The following is an 18,304-nucleotide window of genomic DNA, read 5'->3' on the forward strand; positions in this document are numbered from 1 at the left end:
AGGGTAGTGTCTTAGACTTTAAAATGTTTGACTGCTTTTGATGCTGCACAAACCATGTATAACAATATACCACCTTGACAAGCATTCCTTCCTATGTGTGAGGCAATATGCTTGAAGTGGTGCATGTGTGCCTCATCTAAAAATGAAGCAAGCATATTTTTCTTTAGAATCCTCCTTTGATTGCATATCGGGATTTAATTGGGCAGCCAATTAAAGTTCATATAATCAATCAACCCTTCTTTCTTAACTAGGCAGCAGCCCTATAAATAATATTGATAGCATAGTGATATTATACTTAAGATATTTAGGCGGTGTTTTGTTTTATTTATTTATTAATGTGGCATGATTTCAGTGAGACTTGCATGCTTGATCATAAACAGGGCTTTTTGTGAATATCACAGCTTACCACCATCTGGTCCATTGGCACTGTTTGGATACAGTGCATAGAATTGGCAAATCTCTTTAGGATGGTTGTTTTTGTCAGCCCAGTTCAGTTCAGCCTATTTTCTCGAGTGGCAAAGTAGAAATAGGAATTTAACCATTATCTTTACTGGAATGGAATCATTATGTTTATTTGGGGGCAGAGGCACTGAGGCGGCTGGCTGGCTTAGAATATGGATCTTCTTGTGTTTTGCATTTGACTGGCCAAAAATATTTGTCATGTTGATTGGTCCACTATTGTTAAAGCACTACCGTTAACGAAAATAGAAAAAATAATAATCGTCAGAAGGTTTGGTATTTATACTAACTACTGTTAGCTTCTGTTGTGAACCTTTTCTATATATAAAAAAATCTGTAATTCAGTCCCATCCATTATTATTATTATTATTATTATAACAACATCATCATCATCCTTGTGCTAGGTTTGTAAAGCAGAATAGTCTATGAGAGTGTGACTGACTGAACACTCTTTTTTATGGCCAATAGAGGATATGAATTTGGTCGTAGTCTGACCAACTAGGCCTTTTGGCACTGATGACTTACTGTGGTCCTATTTTTGCTGTGGTCTAAACCACAGAGCCTAGGGCTTGCCGATCAGAAGGTCGGCAGTTCGAATCCCCGCGATGGGATGAGCTCCTATTGTTCGGTCCCAGCTCCTGCCCACCTAGCAGTTCAAAAGCATGTCAAAGTGCAAGTAGATAAATAGGTACCACTGTGGTGGGAAGGTAAACGGTGTTTCCGTGCGTTGCTCTGGCTCGCCAGAAGTGGCTTAGTCATGATGGCCACGTGACCCGGAAACTGTCTGTGGACAAATGCTGGCTCCCTTGGCCTATAGAGCGAGATGAACGTGCAACCCCAGAGTCATCCATGACTGGACCTAACAGTCAGGGGTACCTTTACCTTAGGTAACCGGGGTGGGGTGAAGTTACATTATGCTGTGCTCTTAGGTTTGCTCCCTGACTGCTGTTTCATGAAGGTTAAAGCTGTCTTCTTCCCTCCTGCTAAAAAAAGACGACACCACAATGAAATAAAAAGATAGGCAGTAGCAATCTTTGTATACTGTATTTGACCTTGCTGGCCAGCAGTCCCTTGGACAAAACATGACTCTGAGAGGCTTGCCCCATATTTACCAACCATGGAGGAAAGCAGATTCAGTAGGAGAACTTGGCAGCAGTCTACTTCCACACCTGTCCTTTGGCAAGACTTAAGTGACGACTGGGACCTTAGATTCATAAGGGCATAATGAATGAATGAAAATGGACAGGTCAGACCTTTGCTTTGTCAACAGAATTAGTAAGGAAACCTGATGTTTACTCTCCTAAAGAGATTAATGTTAACCCTTCACTTCTGGGGTGCCTTTCTGAGAACTTCATATGATAATACACAATTTTATGTGAAAGGTGTGACTTCTGTAACATTTGACTGTGCTATTTGTATACAAGCCAGGGGTCTAAAGATGGTTGTTGCCATCTGGGGAGAATAATATTTTTATGATTGTTAGGCTTTGTAGATGTTTTTTATTCTCTTGTTACTTATTTCTTTTAAAAATCTCAGATAAACGTTTTTGTATTGTCATGTGACGTAGATGCTTTCAGAGAAACAATGATGGGCAAAGAACTGTTAAGAGTTTTGAATTAATAAAATTTGAGATTGCTTAATTTGAGGGAGGTCCTATGATGACTGCTATTGTGGTCCCCCCCCCTTTATTAACCACCTCAAACATTAAAATACCTTCACAATAGCACTTTTTTATCTGTCTTGTGTCAGGGTAAGATTGTTTGATCCCCAGATTTAAAATATGAGGTGACTTTTGTAGAAGGTTTTGCTTGGTTTACAAGAAGTCTACAATTTATGCCATGGGTAAGTAAACTAAGGCCTGGGGGCAGGATCCAGCCCAATCACCTTCTAAATCCGGCCCACGGACAGTCTGGGAATCAGCGTATTTTTACATGAGTAGAATGTGTCCTTTTATTTAAAATGCATCTCTGAGTTATTTGTGAGGCATAGGAATTCGTTCATTCCCCCCCCCCCAAAAAATATATATAGTCCGGCCCCCTACAAGGTCTGAGGGACAGTGCTGAAAAAAAGTTTGCCGACCCCTGATTTATGCCTTTAAAAATCTCTCTTGAGTAGGGTAACAAAAGGGTAAAATTAAGCAGCTAGCTTCCTCCTACAGAGATTTTACTTCAGCTTGGTTGGAAAAAGCTACATTCAATCAGTATATTTTCCATTAAATAGCAGATAAATTTATCTACAAAGATTCTTTTGTTGTAGAAACATTGTCCTCTTTGACATTTCGTACACTTGGCTTACGATAACATTTTAGGGCATCTTATTTCAGTTTGATATTTGAACAAAGTTACCCAAATTAAGGCCTAACAGACATCTTAAATGTGAATGAGACAGAAATGATCACCTTTCTGTAACAATCAGCACCCCCCCCAAAAAAAATATATATACAGTGGTACCTTGGGTTACATACGCTTCAGGTTACAGACTCCAATAACCCAGAAATAGTGCTTCAGGTTAAGAACTTTGCTTCAGGATGAGAACAGAAATTGTGCTCCAGTGGCGCGGCGGCAGCAGGAGGCCCCATTAGTTAAAGTGGTGCTTCAGGTTAAGAACAGTTTCAGGTTAAGTACAGACCTCCGGAACAAATTAAGTACTTAACCCGAGGTACCACTGTATTACTATTTGTGAATATGCAAATAACACCACAGTTTTCTTCACAATGGAAACTAAATACAGACAGACCTACACAGTTTACGCAAGAATCTCTGCTTTGCCCATAATCATGAATTCTGCCAAAGCACAGTTGATCTGCATATTCCTGTGTACAGTCGTACCTTGGAAGTCGAATGGAATCCATTCCAGAAGCCCGTTTGACTTCCAAAACGTTCGGAAACCAAAGCGCGGCTTCTGATTGGCTGAAGGAAGCACCTGCAGCCAATTGGAAGCCGCAGAAACCCCGTCGGATGTTCAGCTTCCAAAAATAGTTCGCAAACCAGAACAGCCACTTCCGGGTTTGCGGCATTTGGCAGCCAAAACATTCGAGAACTAAGCTGTTCGAAAACCAAGGTACGACTTTATTAACCTATACTGTATAGGGAATACAAACTGAACCAGCTACAACATTTTGGGCTGCAGCCACACCTCTTAAGATTCCAGCCTACAATGCTGACATGGTTTAACCAAAGGGGGACAGCTGCCCCCCAAGATTAAGTAAAACAATAGAAATACAGTGGTACCTCTAATTACGAACTTAATTCGTTCCAGAGGTCCGTTCTTAACCTGAAACTGTTCTTAACTAGAGGCGTGCATCCGCTAATGAGGCCTCTTGCTGCCACTGCTGCCAGCACACGATTTCCGTTCTCATCCTGGGGCAAAGTTCTCAACTCGAGGTAACTCTTCCAGGTTAGTGGAGTTTGTAACCTGAGGCGTTTGTAATGTGAGGTACCACTGTACTTAACTAACTGACCGATCATGTCAATTCTGCCCTCCTCAACAAAAGTCCCGCCCCCTCCCTAACAAAAATCCTGGCTATGCCCATGAATGCTGACCTCAATTTTCTAACATAATTGTATGTATGTATGCAAGGAGTGCCCTAAATATATAGACACCACTATCCTAATTTAAGCGGTCTGTGCTTTGCCTTCTAACTCATAGGCATTCTACCACCTGAATTGGCCATTAGAGGAAACGAGTGGTGACCTGTAAAAACAACAACCAACAACAACGGTTGTATGGCATCCTAAGGCACTAACAAGAACACTCCTGTTCTTGGTGCCATCCAGACCTGTGGGGCTCAAGCAGGCCTCTTCTCTCTCTCCACCCTTTTTATCTTGGAGGGTAATACCGACCCTCAACATTCTGTAGCTTCTGTGATATTATTTTGCTCCTCTGGATCACTGCCACTGTATAATGAACTGCCCGTACAACAGTGACATGGCAGTTAGGCTGAGAGAAGCACAATTTGCCCATTTGCAGCAGCTTATAATAGCATCTAGCCAGCCTGGTGCATCATGGGAATGGCAAGTTTCCTGCATTTTCTGTGAGGGAAGATCTTGCCGATACTACGACTCCATTGGAACTGGATGACCAGTTCCCATTATGATGTGATAAACGGTCTTATCTCTACACTGATTGCATGACAAATTATTGTATTATGGCTTCCGTTGCTAATGAAATCCAGAGTCCTTCTCCCTGCATCCATTCTTCAATATGGCAAGCTTCAGTGACCTGACATCAAATCTAGAAATGATTGAAATCATAAAACTTGCTGAAATAGTTTGATTATAGAAAAACAGAAGAAAAAATAAACTTCTGAAAATCATGTTTTGGTATTTTAACATAAATAAAATCTAGACAAACATTTTTTCCCCCTTATGTGTTATCTTGCTTAAGGATAACAGTTCTTTACATGTGCTATCTTATCTTTTCTTTCAACGGAATAATATTTATTTCAGCTCCCTATTGGCCTTGTCTCCTACTTCCAGTTCCCTTTTAGGGTTCCTGTTTCTGTTCCATTTTACTGCGATGTGAGGGGCTTTCTCAATCTCACTGCAATACAGTAACGAACGCTGCCTTCCTTGTTTTACAGATCAGAATCCACATGCTACGTTTTCAGAAGCGCTGAATGAATATGGATATTTACACGTACGTCAGCACAAAGAATCTCTCTTCTTCAGCCAATATGTCCAATCTGCTTTCAGGCAGATTTGGGTACCAGCTGAACTTCACCAGTAATTCTCCTTCTATGTCAATAAGTAAGCTTTTCCCAGCCTTGTTACAATGCTTTGGCATAATCCTTTGTGGATATATAGCTGGAAGAGTTAACATTATCACATCAGCTCAGGCCAAAGGACTCGGAAACTTTGTCTCCTGTTTTGCACTCCCAGCTTTATTGTTCAAAAACATGGTTGTACTGAATTTTTCCAACGTGAATTGGTCCTTCTTATACAGCATCCTTGTTGCCAAAGCATCAGTGTTCTTCTTGGTCTGCATTTTAACACTGTTGATAGCTACTCCTGAGAGGCGGTTTAGCAGAGCTGGACTGTTTCCTATTTTTGCTACTCAGAGCAATGACTTTGCACTGGGCTATCCTATAGGTAAGAAACAAATTTACGTATTTTTTTGTTTGTAATGAGATTGTTTCATAACACTTTGTGCCTTAGGAATGCATAGTGACTTGTTTGCATTGATGATGTACACAATGCATGCACTTTTGTTACAGCTGCTAATTTGTGCTTTTGAATTTGAGAAAGAGCACATTCTGTTGTACTGTGAGTCGCATGAAGCAGAACTGATGAGATAATAATAATAATAATAATAATAATAATAATAATAATAATAATAATAATAATAATTTTGTTATTTATACCCCACCCATCTGGCTGAGTTACCCCAGCCACTCTACTAAGCAAAGCCATGTACTACCCAAGTAGTTGTTGTTGTCTGTCAGTTCCACCCATAATTGTTTAGTGAGAAGGCATGTTTTCAATGTAAGGTGCTCTTGGCAGCACTAGAACTTTTTCATTTCTTTGCCACCAAAAATTAATCTAGTTGAATACTTCTTATTTTTCCGGGTCTTGTGTTGATTTTCTGGGGTGAATGGCAATAATGTCTACCAGTAGGTTGACAGACTAAACATTCCCAGTGGGAATGACTAGGAGAACCCCCTCCATTCATGGAAAGAGTTTGCATTCTCTGGAAGGTTCAGCTTAATAGAAAGAGAAGTCGTTTTTGGTGATTTTCCCCCCTGCAGCCTCCCACGCCATTCCCTCAAACTGCCTGGAGCATGTTTTTAGGTGGCAGAGTGGTCTGCAGAAAGAAAGGAAGCTGAAACAGCTATCTCTCCTCTTCCACAAGCGGTGTTCCATCCAAATTTATGTTAATATGGCTAAAATGGGAAGAGTTCTTTCTTTTAGAATCTGTATCCAAGATCACCCTTTAGTACCATATTTTTCGCCCTATAGGGTGCACCGGCCCATAGGGCGCACCTAGTTTTTTGGGGGGGGAATAAAGGTGGGGGAATTATTTCCCCCCCAGGTGCGGGGCTGGAGCGGGGGAAGCCTGAACTTCCCCAGCCCCCAGAACAGGCTGCTATCCGCAAGCCTAGGGAGCCCGGTGGGAACTCCCGCTGGGCTCCCCAGGCTTGCGGATATCTGCCCGAAGCCCGAGGCGCGAGAGGGATTGGTGCGCACCGACCCCTCTCGCTCTCCAGGCTTCAGCGAAAGCCTGCAGTCGCCCCATAGGAAGCACACACATTTCCCCTTCATTTTTGGAGGGGAAAAAGTGTGTCCTATAGGGCGAAAAATACAGTAATTTAGATCAGGCAATTATTTTGTATCCAGCAGTTACTTTAACTAGCTGTGATGCTTGCTTGCTTGCTTGCTTGCTTGCTTGCTTGCTTGCTTGCTTGCTTGCGTCTAAGGTCTTCACATACAAAGATTGAGAATGTTTGGCTCCCTGTCACAGAGAATTGGTTGGATGCCCCCCAAAAAAGAAAAAGAAAAACACAAGGGTTGGAAAAGTGGCCATTGGCACTGTTCTGCAAACATGTACACAAAGGCTTATCCGGAGATATAATAGGAAGGTCCTATAACTGTTCTCATGCTTTTGGTTGGGCAGGAAGTTGCCCAGCCTGTACAACTTGCTGTACAAGTGGATTAATATATTGGGATGTAGTTTCATTTTTGTTGTGCAATATTCTAGAACAAGTAAAGCAAATATTTCCATCAGCAAAAATTCCTGCGCACCTTTGGATACAACTCATGCATGCGCCTATGGTGTTGTATACTGTTGGAGAAGTCATTATGCCTCACTGAAAACCCTTGTTAGGGGATAACTCAGGATTGGACTTTTACCATTGTTGGCAATATTCAGTTGATCCAGCAGAAAGAGGCTGTCTTGGGGCCAGTTCAGATGATGACTGCTTTTTGTGAATGGCCTTGACACAGTTAAATTGATCGAACCCTGTTGACTTCGATGCAATTTCGGCAGCATGCCTGCCTATAAAACTGTAGTTTGAGAGGCTTTTGGCTTAGTGAGTAGGTGAATGTTTCTGCTTGTGCCCAGATCTTACCAGCTGTGTTCTGCTTTAAGAAAGCAGAACCAAAACAAGGCTTGCAAAGTGGATTGACCCAGGATGTGTGGAGCCTTGACTGTTTTGGTCAAAGAAGCTTGAAGTTGATTCCAATTCATTCTTTTGTTTTTGGATTTTGTTTGTTTGTTTTCCCCTTCAGCTAGTTGGATTAGTTGCCATTAGTGCTTAAGTTTAAGTGAATGTGATTAAATCACTTCAGCAGAGTGGTCATCAATGAGACAGAATGATAGGGAATTTTAGAAATCAGTATGATTTCTAATTTGTATGATGTCTAATTTGTTCCTGCACCTGCTAGTGATGGGGGGAGAGAGTCTTTTTTTTTTATGGGATTGAAGCTTTATACTTAAAAGCTGAGTTCAATAGAATTCTGCATGCAGTGGCATTTCTGCGTATGTGCAGAATTGCAGTCTGCAGCCTTGAGTTTAGTTCAAAGAGTGTGTGTGTGTGTGTTGCATACACTTCAGAAGAGACACTACAGTCATACCTCATGTTACTTTTGCCTCATGTTACGTTTTTTCAGGTTGCATCCCACAGCGACCCAGAAGTACCGGAAAGGTTTGCTTCCGGGTTTCGCCTCTTGTGCATGCGCAGAAGCGCTAAATCATGCTTTGCGCATGTGCAGAAGCGCCAAAACGCGCCGTGCACCTGCACAGATACGGTGCTTCAGGTTGCGGGCTTTTCATGTTGTGAACAGGCCTCCGGAACGGATCCCGTTCACAACCAGAGGTACCGCCGTAGTGAGTTTTCTTCTTAACATTGGCCAATCTTTCTGAGACTATCTTGATTTAGATGGCTGGTATTCCGCTGCCTTGTGGAATATATTTGGGGTAAGAAAAGACTATGGAGGAAACCCTACACAAATCCAAAATGGAGCTCCTAAGGCAGTTGGATGGCTCCTTCCGGCAACTCCTAAAGCCACACTGGTGCCAAACACATTGCTCTGCTTTCCTTTGGACCACATTGGCAAGGCCTTGTCATCTAGCAAGCCCAAGACCGCCTTACTCACTGCCCAGGCTTGCACCCTGGGGAGGTCACTTTGTTGCTGCTGACGCAGCAGTTTGACTTAACTCCTGGAAATGCAATCCATTGTTTCTCGAAACTGACAAATGCCAACATCACAGTTCCTCTGTATTCTGAGACAGAGACCATCAAGCAGTGGTCCACATGCTCCACTCGGCTGATCTCTGGAGCACTGATGGAACACTCAAGAATCTGTGTGGCTCTGTTCTTATTTTCTCTGGCAGCTGAGAACGAGCCCCCTCTGTGACTCTCATAACACGGTGCTGGTTTTGACAAAGGCAGTGTTGAAGGAGAAAAGCAGCTCATTCTGTGCTCTGCTAATACCCCTCTGCAATTTTCAAGTGGTCCATGCACTTGTTTTAGGACCGGTTCTCATGTTCTCTCTCTGCCCCACCCTGATTTAAGAGCACATAACAGCTAATCTGTTTTAAGAGATCATGCTTCTCAGCTGGGAGAGGTAAGCTGAGAGTCCTTGAATGGCGCAATGCGGCAGAAAACATTGGCTCTGCAAATCCCGGTGGTTTTTGACTCCCATCATTAAAAGGGACTTAACAGGACATAGTTAAACATTAGTTAGGTATCCTTTAAACACCACATACCATGAGTAATTCTAATTACGCTGAGTGGAGAAATTGTAAACAAAATGGAACATGGGACTTTCTGAGGGAGGAAAATTGATTTTTGAGTATTTTAGAAATCCAATACAGCTAGGAGTTTTTTCAAGACAGGTGTGGTTTTTTGTTTTTTGCATATAGGGCCTGACCTCTTCTCCAAAAATTCCCAGTGAAGTTGTTTGTGTCAAGTTTGAGAATATGCAGACGACTTGTAAGATATGAAACCTGTTGCTACACACATAAGTGCAGTTTGAATCCCTGTGGCTTCCTTTTCTGGATTTCTTCTACCAAATAGGGGAGCACTTGGGATTTTCTCCCTGTGTTTGCAAAGAGGGATAAGAGTTTGGGTTTGGATTTGATATCCTGCTTTAGCACTACCCTAAGGAGTCTCAAAGCGGCTAACATTCTCCTTTCCCTTCCTCCCCCACAACAAACACTCTGTGAGATGAGTGAGGCTGAGAGACTTCAGAGAAGTGTGACTGGCCCAAGGTCACCCAGCAGCTGCATGTGGAGGAGCGGGGAAGCGAACCCAGTTCACCAGATTATGAGTCCACCGCTCTTAACCACTACGCCACACTGGCTCTCGCAAAGACACCAAATCTCTGTTTTGCCATTGCTGCTTCTCCTTCCTTTCTCTTTGCATTTGACTTTATCAGGGCATTCCCCCCAAATCTAAATTAGGTGACAACTTGACTTTTGCTCTCAAAATACCACCTTGCAACTAATTAAGCGCATGCATGCAAATGATTTTAAGTTGCATACACCGCCTTTTCTCTATACAGGAGTATAAAATGTAGATGGCAAGCTGTTGTGATAGCTAGAAAAACTTCATGGACTGCTGGATAGTTTTCAAGCACAATCTTTATATCTCTATAGGACTCACCTATAGAAATGTCCTCTCTCATATAAAACAGTGGCAGCTCAAGGGGGTGGCCTTGGCGTTTATGTTACAGTCTTCTCTGTGGTAGTGTCACATTTGTGTAAATTATTTTCTGCTTAGGGAGGCGTGCTGCGGATCTGTTGTTGCTTCCAGGAATTTTTGACACCCCCCTCACCACAAGTACCGTTTTAATATGTTTGCATTGTTTCCTTTAAATATTTTGTGAGCTACATTGAGTATTTGGTTGCAGTTCAGTGACACCGTAAAAAAATGTTATTTAGGTTTTAGCTAGAGGGGGGTGCATTTTGCTTTCTGTCAATGCTTTCAGCCTCATGTATTCCTGAAGGACCTTAGTGCGAAAGTAGCGAGGGTTTCTGGGCCGACGCTTGTCATCTTCATGCCATAATGTGGCTTGCTAGCATGTTCTGTTACCATAGATGCCCTTTTCTCCTTGTCTCCTATGCTTCTAAGGTGGCACCTTAGAAGGTTGCATGCAGGCTGCATGCAGTGCTATATTTATTTAGCCCAAGGCTTCCCTTACTCTCAACTGGTTCAAGGTGAAGCTTTACCACTTCTTTGTGTGTTTGAATAGCAGCTGATAGCACAGCCTATCACCATTCTCCATGCTGTGTAACTGGGCTCCCTAGTGCACATTTCATCTCAGACTTGGAGTGTGCTTCATACTGTCTTTTATATTACTTCTTCTGCTGTTGTTTTGCAGTTAACCTTGCACCAGCTTTGGAATAGCACCTGTAGCGTTTTAACAGTCGTCCTGCAAAGCTCTTCCCTGCAAGCGCTTAATGTCACCAGAATAACTGCCTGGGATCTTTTATTGCCACCACATAATCCCTGCAGATAAGGACCCGCAACAGAGTCACAGGTTAATATGCCAGCAGCAAGCGCTTGAACTCTGCCCGTAGATTAAACAGGGTTGTGAATAGTTAGCTAAGGCAGCAAAATTTCTAGGACTTTTCAGTTGCCAATCTCTTTACAGTCTGGTAGCACTCTTGAATGTACAGATGGGTGCATAAAGAAGATGTGGTTGACAGAAGCCAAGTGGCCCTTTCCTTAAAGCTTAGTAGTAGTTTCAGACGTCTGGTTTAAAGATCAGGGCCTCATTGATGTGTCCCAGATTTGTATGGACCTAAATCTGAAAGATGGCATTCACACATGCAGGAGGCAGGAGATCCTGCGGGTATTGCATTTTGTACTGGAAAGCATTCTATTAGATTATGACTATTTGTTTATGGCAATGGGAGGGATACAGTCCAACACTTGGTATTTTATTCCCGCTTGAACTACTGCAATGCGCTCTATACGGGGCTACCTTTGAAGTTGACCCGGAAACTACAACTAATCCAGAATGCGGCAGCCATACAGGTGACTGGTAGTGGCTGCCAAGACCATATAACACAGGTCCTGAAAGACTTACATTGGCTCCCAGTACTTTTCTGAGCACAATTGAAAGTGCTGGTGCTGACCTTTAAAGCCCTAAAGGGCCTCGGCCCAGTATACCTGAAGGAGCGTCTCCACCCCCATCGTTCAGCCCAGACACTGAGGTCCAGCTCCGAGGGCCTTTTGCCGGTTCCCTCCCTGCGAGAAGTGAGGTTACAGGAAACCAGGCAGAGGGCCTTCTCGGTAGTGGCACCCGCCCTCTGGAACACCCTCCATCAGATGTCAAGGAAATAAACAACTATTTGATTTTTAGAAGACGTCTGAAGGCAGCCCTGTTTAGGGAAGCTTTTAATGTTTGATGTTTTATCATGTTTTTAATATTCTGTTGGGAGTCGCCCAGAGTGGCTGGGGAAACCCAACCAAATGGGCAGGGTATAAATAATAAATTATTATTGTTATTATTATTATTATCCTGAATGTAGCTCAATGTTAATGCGGTTTCAACAATGGAATGAGGGCAGACCTAATGGGAGCAAGTTAATGGGAGTGCTGGATTGTTTTGCAAAGTTCAGGGGGCAGTACCCAAAGCTAGTAGACTCTCTAAACTTAGGGTCATGGTTTCAAGCCCCACGTTGGGCAAAATATTCCTGCATTGCAGAAGGTTGGACTGGATGACCTTTGTAGTCCCTTCCAACTCTGATTCTAGTCCTAGTCAGAATAGACTCGTTGAAGTTCACTGTGCATGGCTAACCTAGCTTCATTAATTTTGGTTGGTCTGCTCTGAGTCGGACTTAGTCAATGTTAGAAACTCGGATATATAAGCTAATTTCCAAATGGCCCCCTTAAACCAGGGTTACGTTCGCCATAAAGGAATGTCTAGGCGCCACCACCACCCCAGTGAAAGTGGTTATTATATAAAAAAAAGAATCTCAAAGTGGTTTACAACACATTAAAACAATCTAGAATAAAACAAATCTAAGCTTCAAGGCAAATACTCCAGATCCTTCTCTTAAGTGACACTTTGCTTTCCCCATATTTATTCACCTACTTAATTCATATTAGCTGCCCCATAAACAGAAGTACTCTAGGAAGCCAGGGTAGTGTAGACTGCTGGACTCGGACTCCCTCTAAACCATGAAGCTCACTGGGTGACCTTGGGCCAGGCACAGCCTCTTAACCTATCTCACAGGGTCGTTGTAGGGATTAACCAAGCCGGTGTGTGTGTGTGTGTGTGTGTGTGAGAGAGAGAGAGAGAGAGAGAGAGAGAGAGAGAGAGAGAGAGAGAGAGAGAACCATGTACTTCTTGGAGAAAAGGAAGGGATATAAATGCATTCAATAAGCTCTTCTGCTTGCCTGCTTCAGAAAGCTGGAGGGGCCAGCCAGATAGATGTGGCAGTTGCCAATCTGACATCTGCATCTAGAGAGCTCCATGTGGTCACAATTAGACCCACGCCAGTTGCAAAACTCGCCTGGTGCCTGTGGGATTTCTTAACACTAGACTTAGTTGCATACAATCTTCAGGATCTGAGCAAAGGTGCATCAGTTTACTGGAAGAGCAATCTAGTATGGAAAGATTTTAAGCCATTCAATGTTGTCAACACTTTTTTCCCTGCACCTAAAAACAAACTCTGTGTTTTTTGTTTGTTTCAGAACTATTTTTACTAATGCACATTTGAATCGGTTAATTGTGTCAATTTTAGTCAAGCAGTTAAATCAACTGATTTCTTTAATCGCGCAGTCGAAATAACTTTTTGAAGTTGCTGTGCAAGATAAAAATCACCCACTTCATATTGTCTATTTCTTTCTCTTTCTTTCTCTCTCTCTCTCTCTCTCTCTCTCTCTCTCTCTCTCTCTCTCTCTCTCACACACACACACACACACACACACACACATGCATATAACACACATATAATGATTGCTTGCTTGCTTGCTTGCTTGCTTGCTTGCTTGCTTGCTTGCTTGCCAAAGAGAGCTCTCCTGCATGAACAGTAGATTGTGGATGAAAATCTTTGGATCTGGGCCTATGTGACTTTCAAAAACTGCATATATTTAAGAATAGAGTGATGTGGGGGGTGTAAACATTTCCATTAAAATTCTTGTCAATAATTCTTTTTCCATCTCTCTCTCTTGTAGTTGAAGCTTTATATCAAACCACATATCCAGAGTATCTCCAGTACATTTACCTGGTTGCACCAATATCTCTTATGATGCTAAATCCCTTAGGATTTATCTTCTGTGAAATCCAGAAATCGCGAGACAATCAAAATCTCTCTCACAGCAAAATCAAGATTGTGGGACTTGGGCTTCTTCGAGTGCTGCAGAACCCAATTGTGTTCATGGTCTTCATAGGAATTGGCTCAAACTTCATTCTAAAGCAAAAAATTCCTGAATATTTGGAAAACTTCTTTGATGGACTTGGCAGCTCGTTTTCTGGCTCGGCACTCTTTTATCTGGGCCTCACAATGGTGGGCCAAATAAAGAAGCTGACAAAGGGTACATTTGTTGCACTGATTCTTCTCATCACAGCTAAACTGTAAGTCTGATTCCCTCTCTATCATTTGTGTTTCTATTACTTTCAGTATTGTGTGCATAGCTACTCTCATAGGATAGATGCGGTATGAAATTGGTGCAGGAATGGTCTCCAACATTTATTTTTCCTGTTAACTGTTAGCATTTTGGGACTACATATTAGGCTGTTTGGGGGACAATTCTTATACCCATTGGGTTGTATCTATACTTTGCCTTCTGCTAATGAAAAGATTCCTTCCATCCACAGAGAGCTTTTGATCCAGTAGAGAGGGATCCTGTGGACGGAAGGGTGGGGAGAGTGACTTCTTGGCCAACCTTCTTCCAGCACTTCCTCCAACATGGTTGTGTAAGGTCCCCCAACCTTCTGGAGCAGTGGAGGAAAAGGAGGAAGTGGCAAAATGATTGAATTCATCAAGCATCTGTAAACTGTAATTAAGGCGATCACTCTGTAGGTGACTCAAGATCTGCATCTTAAACTAAAGCTGCAGCTGATGAATCATCTGATTAATATTTTCACAATCATGACTACTTAAAACACACAGGCAAAATTTAAAGCAGAATTCCTATATGTCTTCCAGCATGACACTTAAGTCTCAGTGGGTGTTAAGAGTGTTTAGAAACTTTGCATTGAATTGTGGCAAGTAGTGTGTTCAAAAGATTGTCTTTGTCCTTTCCTGCTGTTTCATTCCAGTATTCCTTACGGCTGCATTTTAAGGCTAGAAAATATTAAGATTGGCGCTGGGTAATTTGTGTTTCCTTTTCCCCTTCTTCGTTGTAGGCTGTTGATGCCGCTTCTATGCAGGGAAATGGTGGAACTGTTCGACAAGAGCGACAGCGTGGTCAACCACACCAGTTTATCAAACTATGCATTTCTGTATGGTGTCTTTCCATCAGCTCCTGGTGTAGCTATATTTGCAACTCAGTTCAACATGGAGGTTGAAATTGTATGTCTCCTGAACAATTAGTGAACAAATGTAAACTTAGGGCAGACCTAAAAATTGATTTTGTTGGGAATCTCAGGTGAGATATCCACACAGTAGTGGTTGCTCCCAGTACCAGTCATCATACAGAAGCTGAGAAAGGTTTAGATAGGTTACTGTTGCAGAAGATAAGGCTCAGTAAAACAGTTCTGGATGTAGATATGGATATAGATACAGATACAGCCTCTAGGTTTTTCCCGATACAGATATTTACAGATACACGCAAGTACAAAGTATCTCAGTTGCTCTCTATAAGTTCAGAAATTCAAGATGTAACATTGGACAAGTGACAACCAGCTAACTGACTTACAGAGACACAGCGCTGAGCAGACATGCATTAATCACAGATAGAGTCAGGGCAATGGGCTGTTAGCATGGCAACTGGCTTAGCTGACACTGCACCCGCAATTAGCTCATTTATGGGGTGGTTTACGCCCATGAAGAAAATTAACACCTTCTCGTGTCCAGTTACTCCCAACAGTTTTTTCTTATGCAAGCATTCCTGGCTTCTTAACCCTGCTCAGAGATTAAGGGCCACAGTTAATAATAATGCAATATACACTTGTGCCTATTGATTTCAGTGTGCCTAAGAACATTTAGAGGGACGCAGGTGGCGCTGTGGGTTAAAGCCTCAGCGCCTAGGACTTGCCGATCGAAAGGTCGGCGGTTCGAATCCCTGCGGCGGGGTGCGCTCCCGCTGCTCGGTCCCAGCGCCTGCCAACCTAGCAGTTCGAAAGCACCTCCGGGTGCAAGTAGATAAATAGGTACCGCTCCGGCGGGAAGGTAAACGGTGTTTCCGTGTGCGGCTCTGGCTCGCCAGAGCAGCGATGTCACGCTGGCCACGTGACCCGGAAGTGTCTCCGGACAGCGCTGGCCCCTGGCCTCTTAAGTGAGATGGGCGCACAACCCCAGAGTCTGTCAAGACTGGCCCGTACGGGCAGGGGTACCTTTACCTTTACCTTTACCTAAGAACATTTAGTTATGTGTCAGATTTTGGCTCACATGCACAGCAATCTGTTTTGTTTATATTAATGAAACATTACTGGTTATTTCTACTTCTTCGGGCTTTTTGCAGACGTTCAAGGGTCACTTAACTGGTTAAGTTTTATTATTATTTATTTAACAAGCTTTAAATACCACTTGATTGTAGTAAAACATCTACATGAAATATTGAAATTATCAATATAAACAGCTTGAAATGCCTTAAAAATAAGTTCAAGGTATTACTATTGGCATATAAAGCCCTTAGCAACTATGGACCAGTTTATATGTGAGATTTCCTTTCCCCACATGTGCCCACTCGACTGCTTCGATCAGTGGAATTTGCACTAATACAGGTGCCTCGTAATACCCAGTCCACATTTGTAAGAACTGCACCGTTCATTGTGGCAGCAGCTGCCCTTTGGAACTCCCTGCCCATTGATATCAAACCAGGCGCCTTCATTGGACTATTTTGAGCACCTGCAAAAAACATCCTTGTTAAGAAAATCTTGCACAGATGCTTAACAAGTTGAGATAATTTTAGTCTGTTTTAGTATTTTAACTATTGTACATTTTAAAGCATGGTTGTGAATTTTTCTCGATTTTACTGTTTTGCCTTTTTGCAAAGGTAAAGGGTGTTGGGATTTATTTTTTTTGATAATGGGTATTGGTGGTTGTTTTTAGAATCAAGAGTAATCAGTGTATAAATTTTATGAAACAAATAATAAAATATTACTCCAGTGGTCTTCAACCTTTTCATACATGCATCTTTAACCCATTTGTGGATTTTGCATTGGATTTGGTTGAAGCAAGAGGGTTATGCTATAGATTGTCTAAATTTCTCCATTCTTGATGTTTTGTACAGTGGAACCTCTGTTTCTGAACGTAATCTGTTCTGGAAGACTGTTCAACTTCCGAAACATTTGAAAACCGAGGATCAGTGGGCTGGCTGCAAAGTCAATGGGGGGGAAATGAAAAATGCGCCTCAGAAGCTGTTTGACTTCTGAGGCACGTTCAAAAATGAAAGCAATTACTTCTGGGTGTTCAGCTTCCGAGATGCTGGAAAACCGAGGTTCCACTGTATATCGTTTGTTTTATGGTTCTTGTACTAAGCTTTGTATTTTAATGTTGTATATTTCCCTTGGAAACCTTTAGGTTGAAGGGTGGAATACAAATTTGATATTATTAAGATTTTGATTATTAATTATTAAATGGTGTTGCGGGCTTTTACTTGCTGAATACTTTCCATTTATAAATCGCATCAGATGATGTTGATCCACAAAGCTCACACATCATTAAAGTTGTGTTTTCACCCATTTATATTCCTCTCCTGATCTGCAGTTGAAGTCATATGTTCTTGTTGTCACCTTAATTTCTGATTGCAGATAACTTCTGGTATGGTGATCAGCACTTTTGTCTCTGCCCCCATCATGTATGTTTCTGCCTGGCTGTTGACCATCCCGTCTATGGATCCCACTAGACTGGCATCTGCAATCCAAAACGTTAGCTTTGATATTAGTATCGTCAGCCTTGTCTCTTTGGTGAGTTTTAAATTTTCGAAACTGCATTGGGGGGGGTGAGGAATGAAGCATGTAAACATGCATGTTCAAACATGCATGTTCAAAACAGTGTAAACCTGAGCATGCTTACTTGGAAGTAATTGCCATTGAACACAGCATGCTTAATTCCAAGTAAACATGCATGGTGTTGGGTTTTCAGTTTCTACCATAGGCAGTTGCTGGAAGACTTGCAGGTTAATATAAGCTGACAATCTGGGCTATGTGAAATTCTAACCCTTCTTGTTAAAAGGTTACCTGTAACGTTAACAAGCTTGTGATAATGGCAAACAGTCTTGGAATTGTATAAGACAGTACAGGGCTAAAGCGGTTGTCCTGAAAGCTTCAGAATACAGTGGTACCTCGGGTTACATATGCTTCAGGTTACAGACACTTCAGGTTACAGACTCCGCTAACACAGAAATAATACCTCAGATTAAGAACTTTGCTTCAGGATGAGAACAGAAATCGTGCAGCAGCGGGAGGCCCCATTAGCTAAAGTGGTGCTTCAGGTTAAGAACAGACCTCCAGAACGAATTAAGTTCTTAACCCGAGGTACCACTGTACCAGACATATTAATAGATTTCCCTCCCCCCCTACTCTGTCAGATGGGTTTTTTTTTACAGGTAGCCCTATTTACACGTACAGTGGTACCTCGGGTTAAGTACTTATTTCGTTCCGGAGGTCCGTTCTTAACCTGAAACTGTTCTAAACTTGAAGCACCACTTTAGCTCATGGGGCCTCCTGCTGCTGCTGCGCCGCTGGAGCACAATTTCTGTTCTCATCCTGAAGCAAAGTTCTTA

General features: G+C 42.4%; 1 protein-coding gene across 2 annotated transcripts in view; it reads left to right on the plus strand.

The window, feature by feature from the left end:
- GPR155 (G protein-coupled receptor 155) overlaps positions 1–18,304 on the plus strand; it is a 37,357-nt gene that overhangs the window by 1,260 nt on the left and 17,793 nt on the right. For both annotated transcript variants that reach the window (XM_081916524.1, XM_081916525.1), the window contains exons 2-5: positions 5,042–5,549; positions 13,589–13,988; positions 14,763–14,928; positions 17,331–17,486. In XM_081916524.1, coding sequence (XP_081772650.1) covers positions 5,078–5,549; positions 13,589–13,988; positions 14,763–14,928; positions 17,331–17,486 — 1,194 coding nt within the window. In that variant the 5' untranslated portion in view covers positions 5,042–5,077. The remainder of the gene's footprint in view (positions 1–5,041; positions 5,550–13,588; positions 13,989–14,762; positions 14,929–17,330; positions 17,487–18,304) is intronic.

Source organism: Podarcis melisellensis, assembly GCF_964234715.1.
Source record: "Podarcis melisellensis genome assembly, chromosome: 1".
NCBI classification, from domain to species: Eukaryota; Metazoa; Chordata; class Lepidosauria; order Squamata; family Lacertidae; genus Podarcis; species Podarcis melisellensis.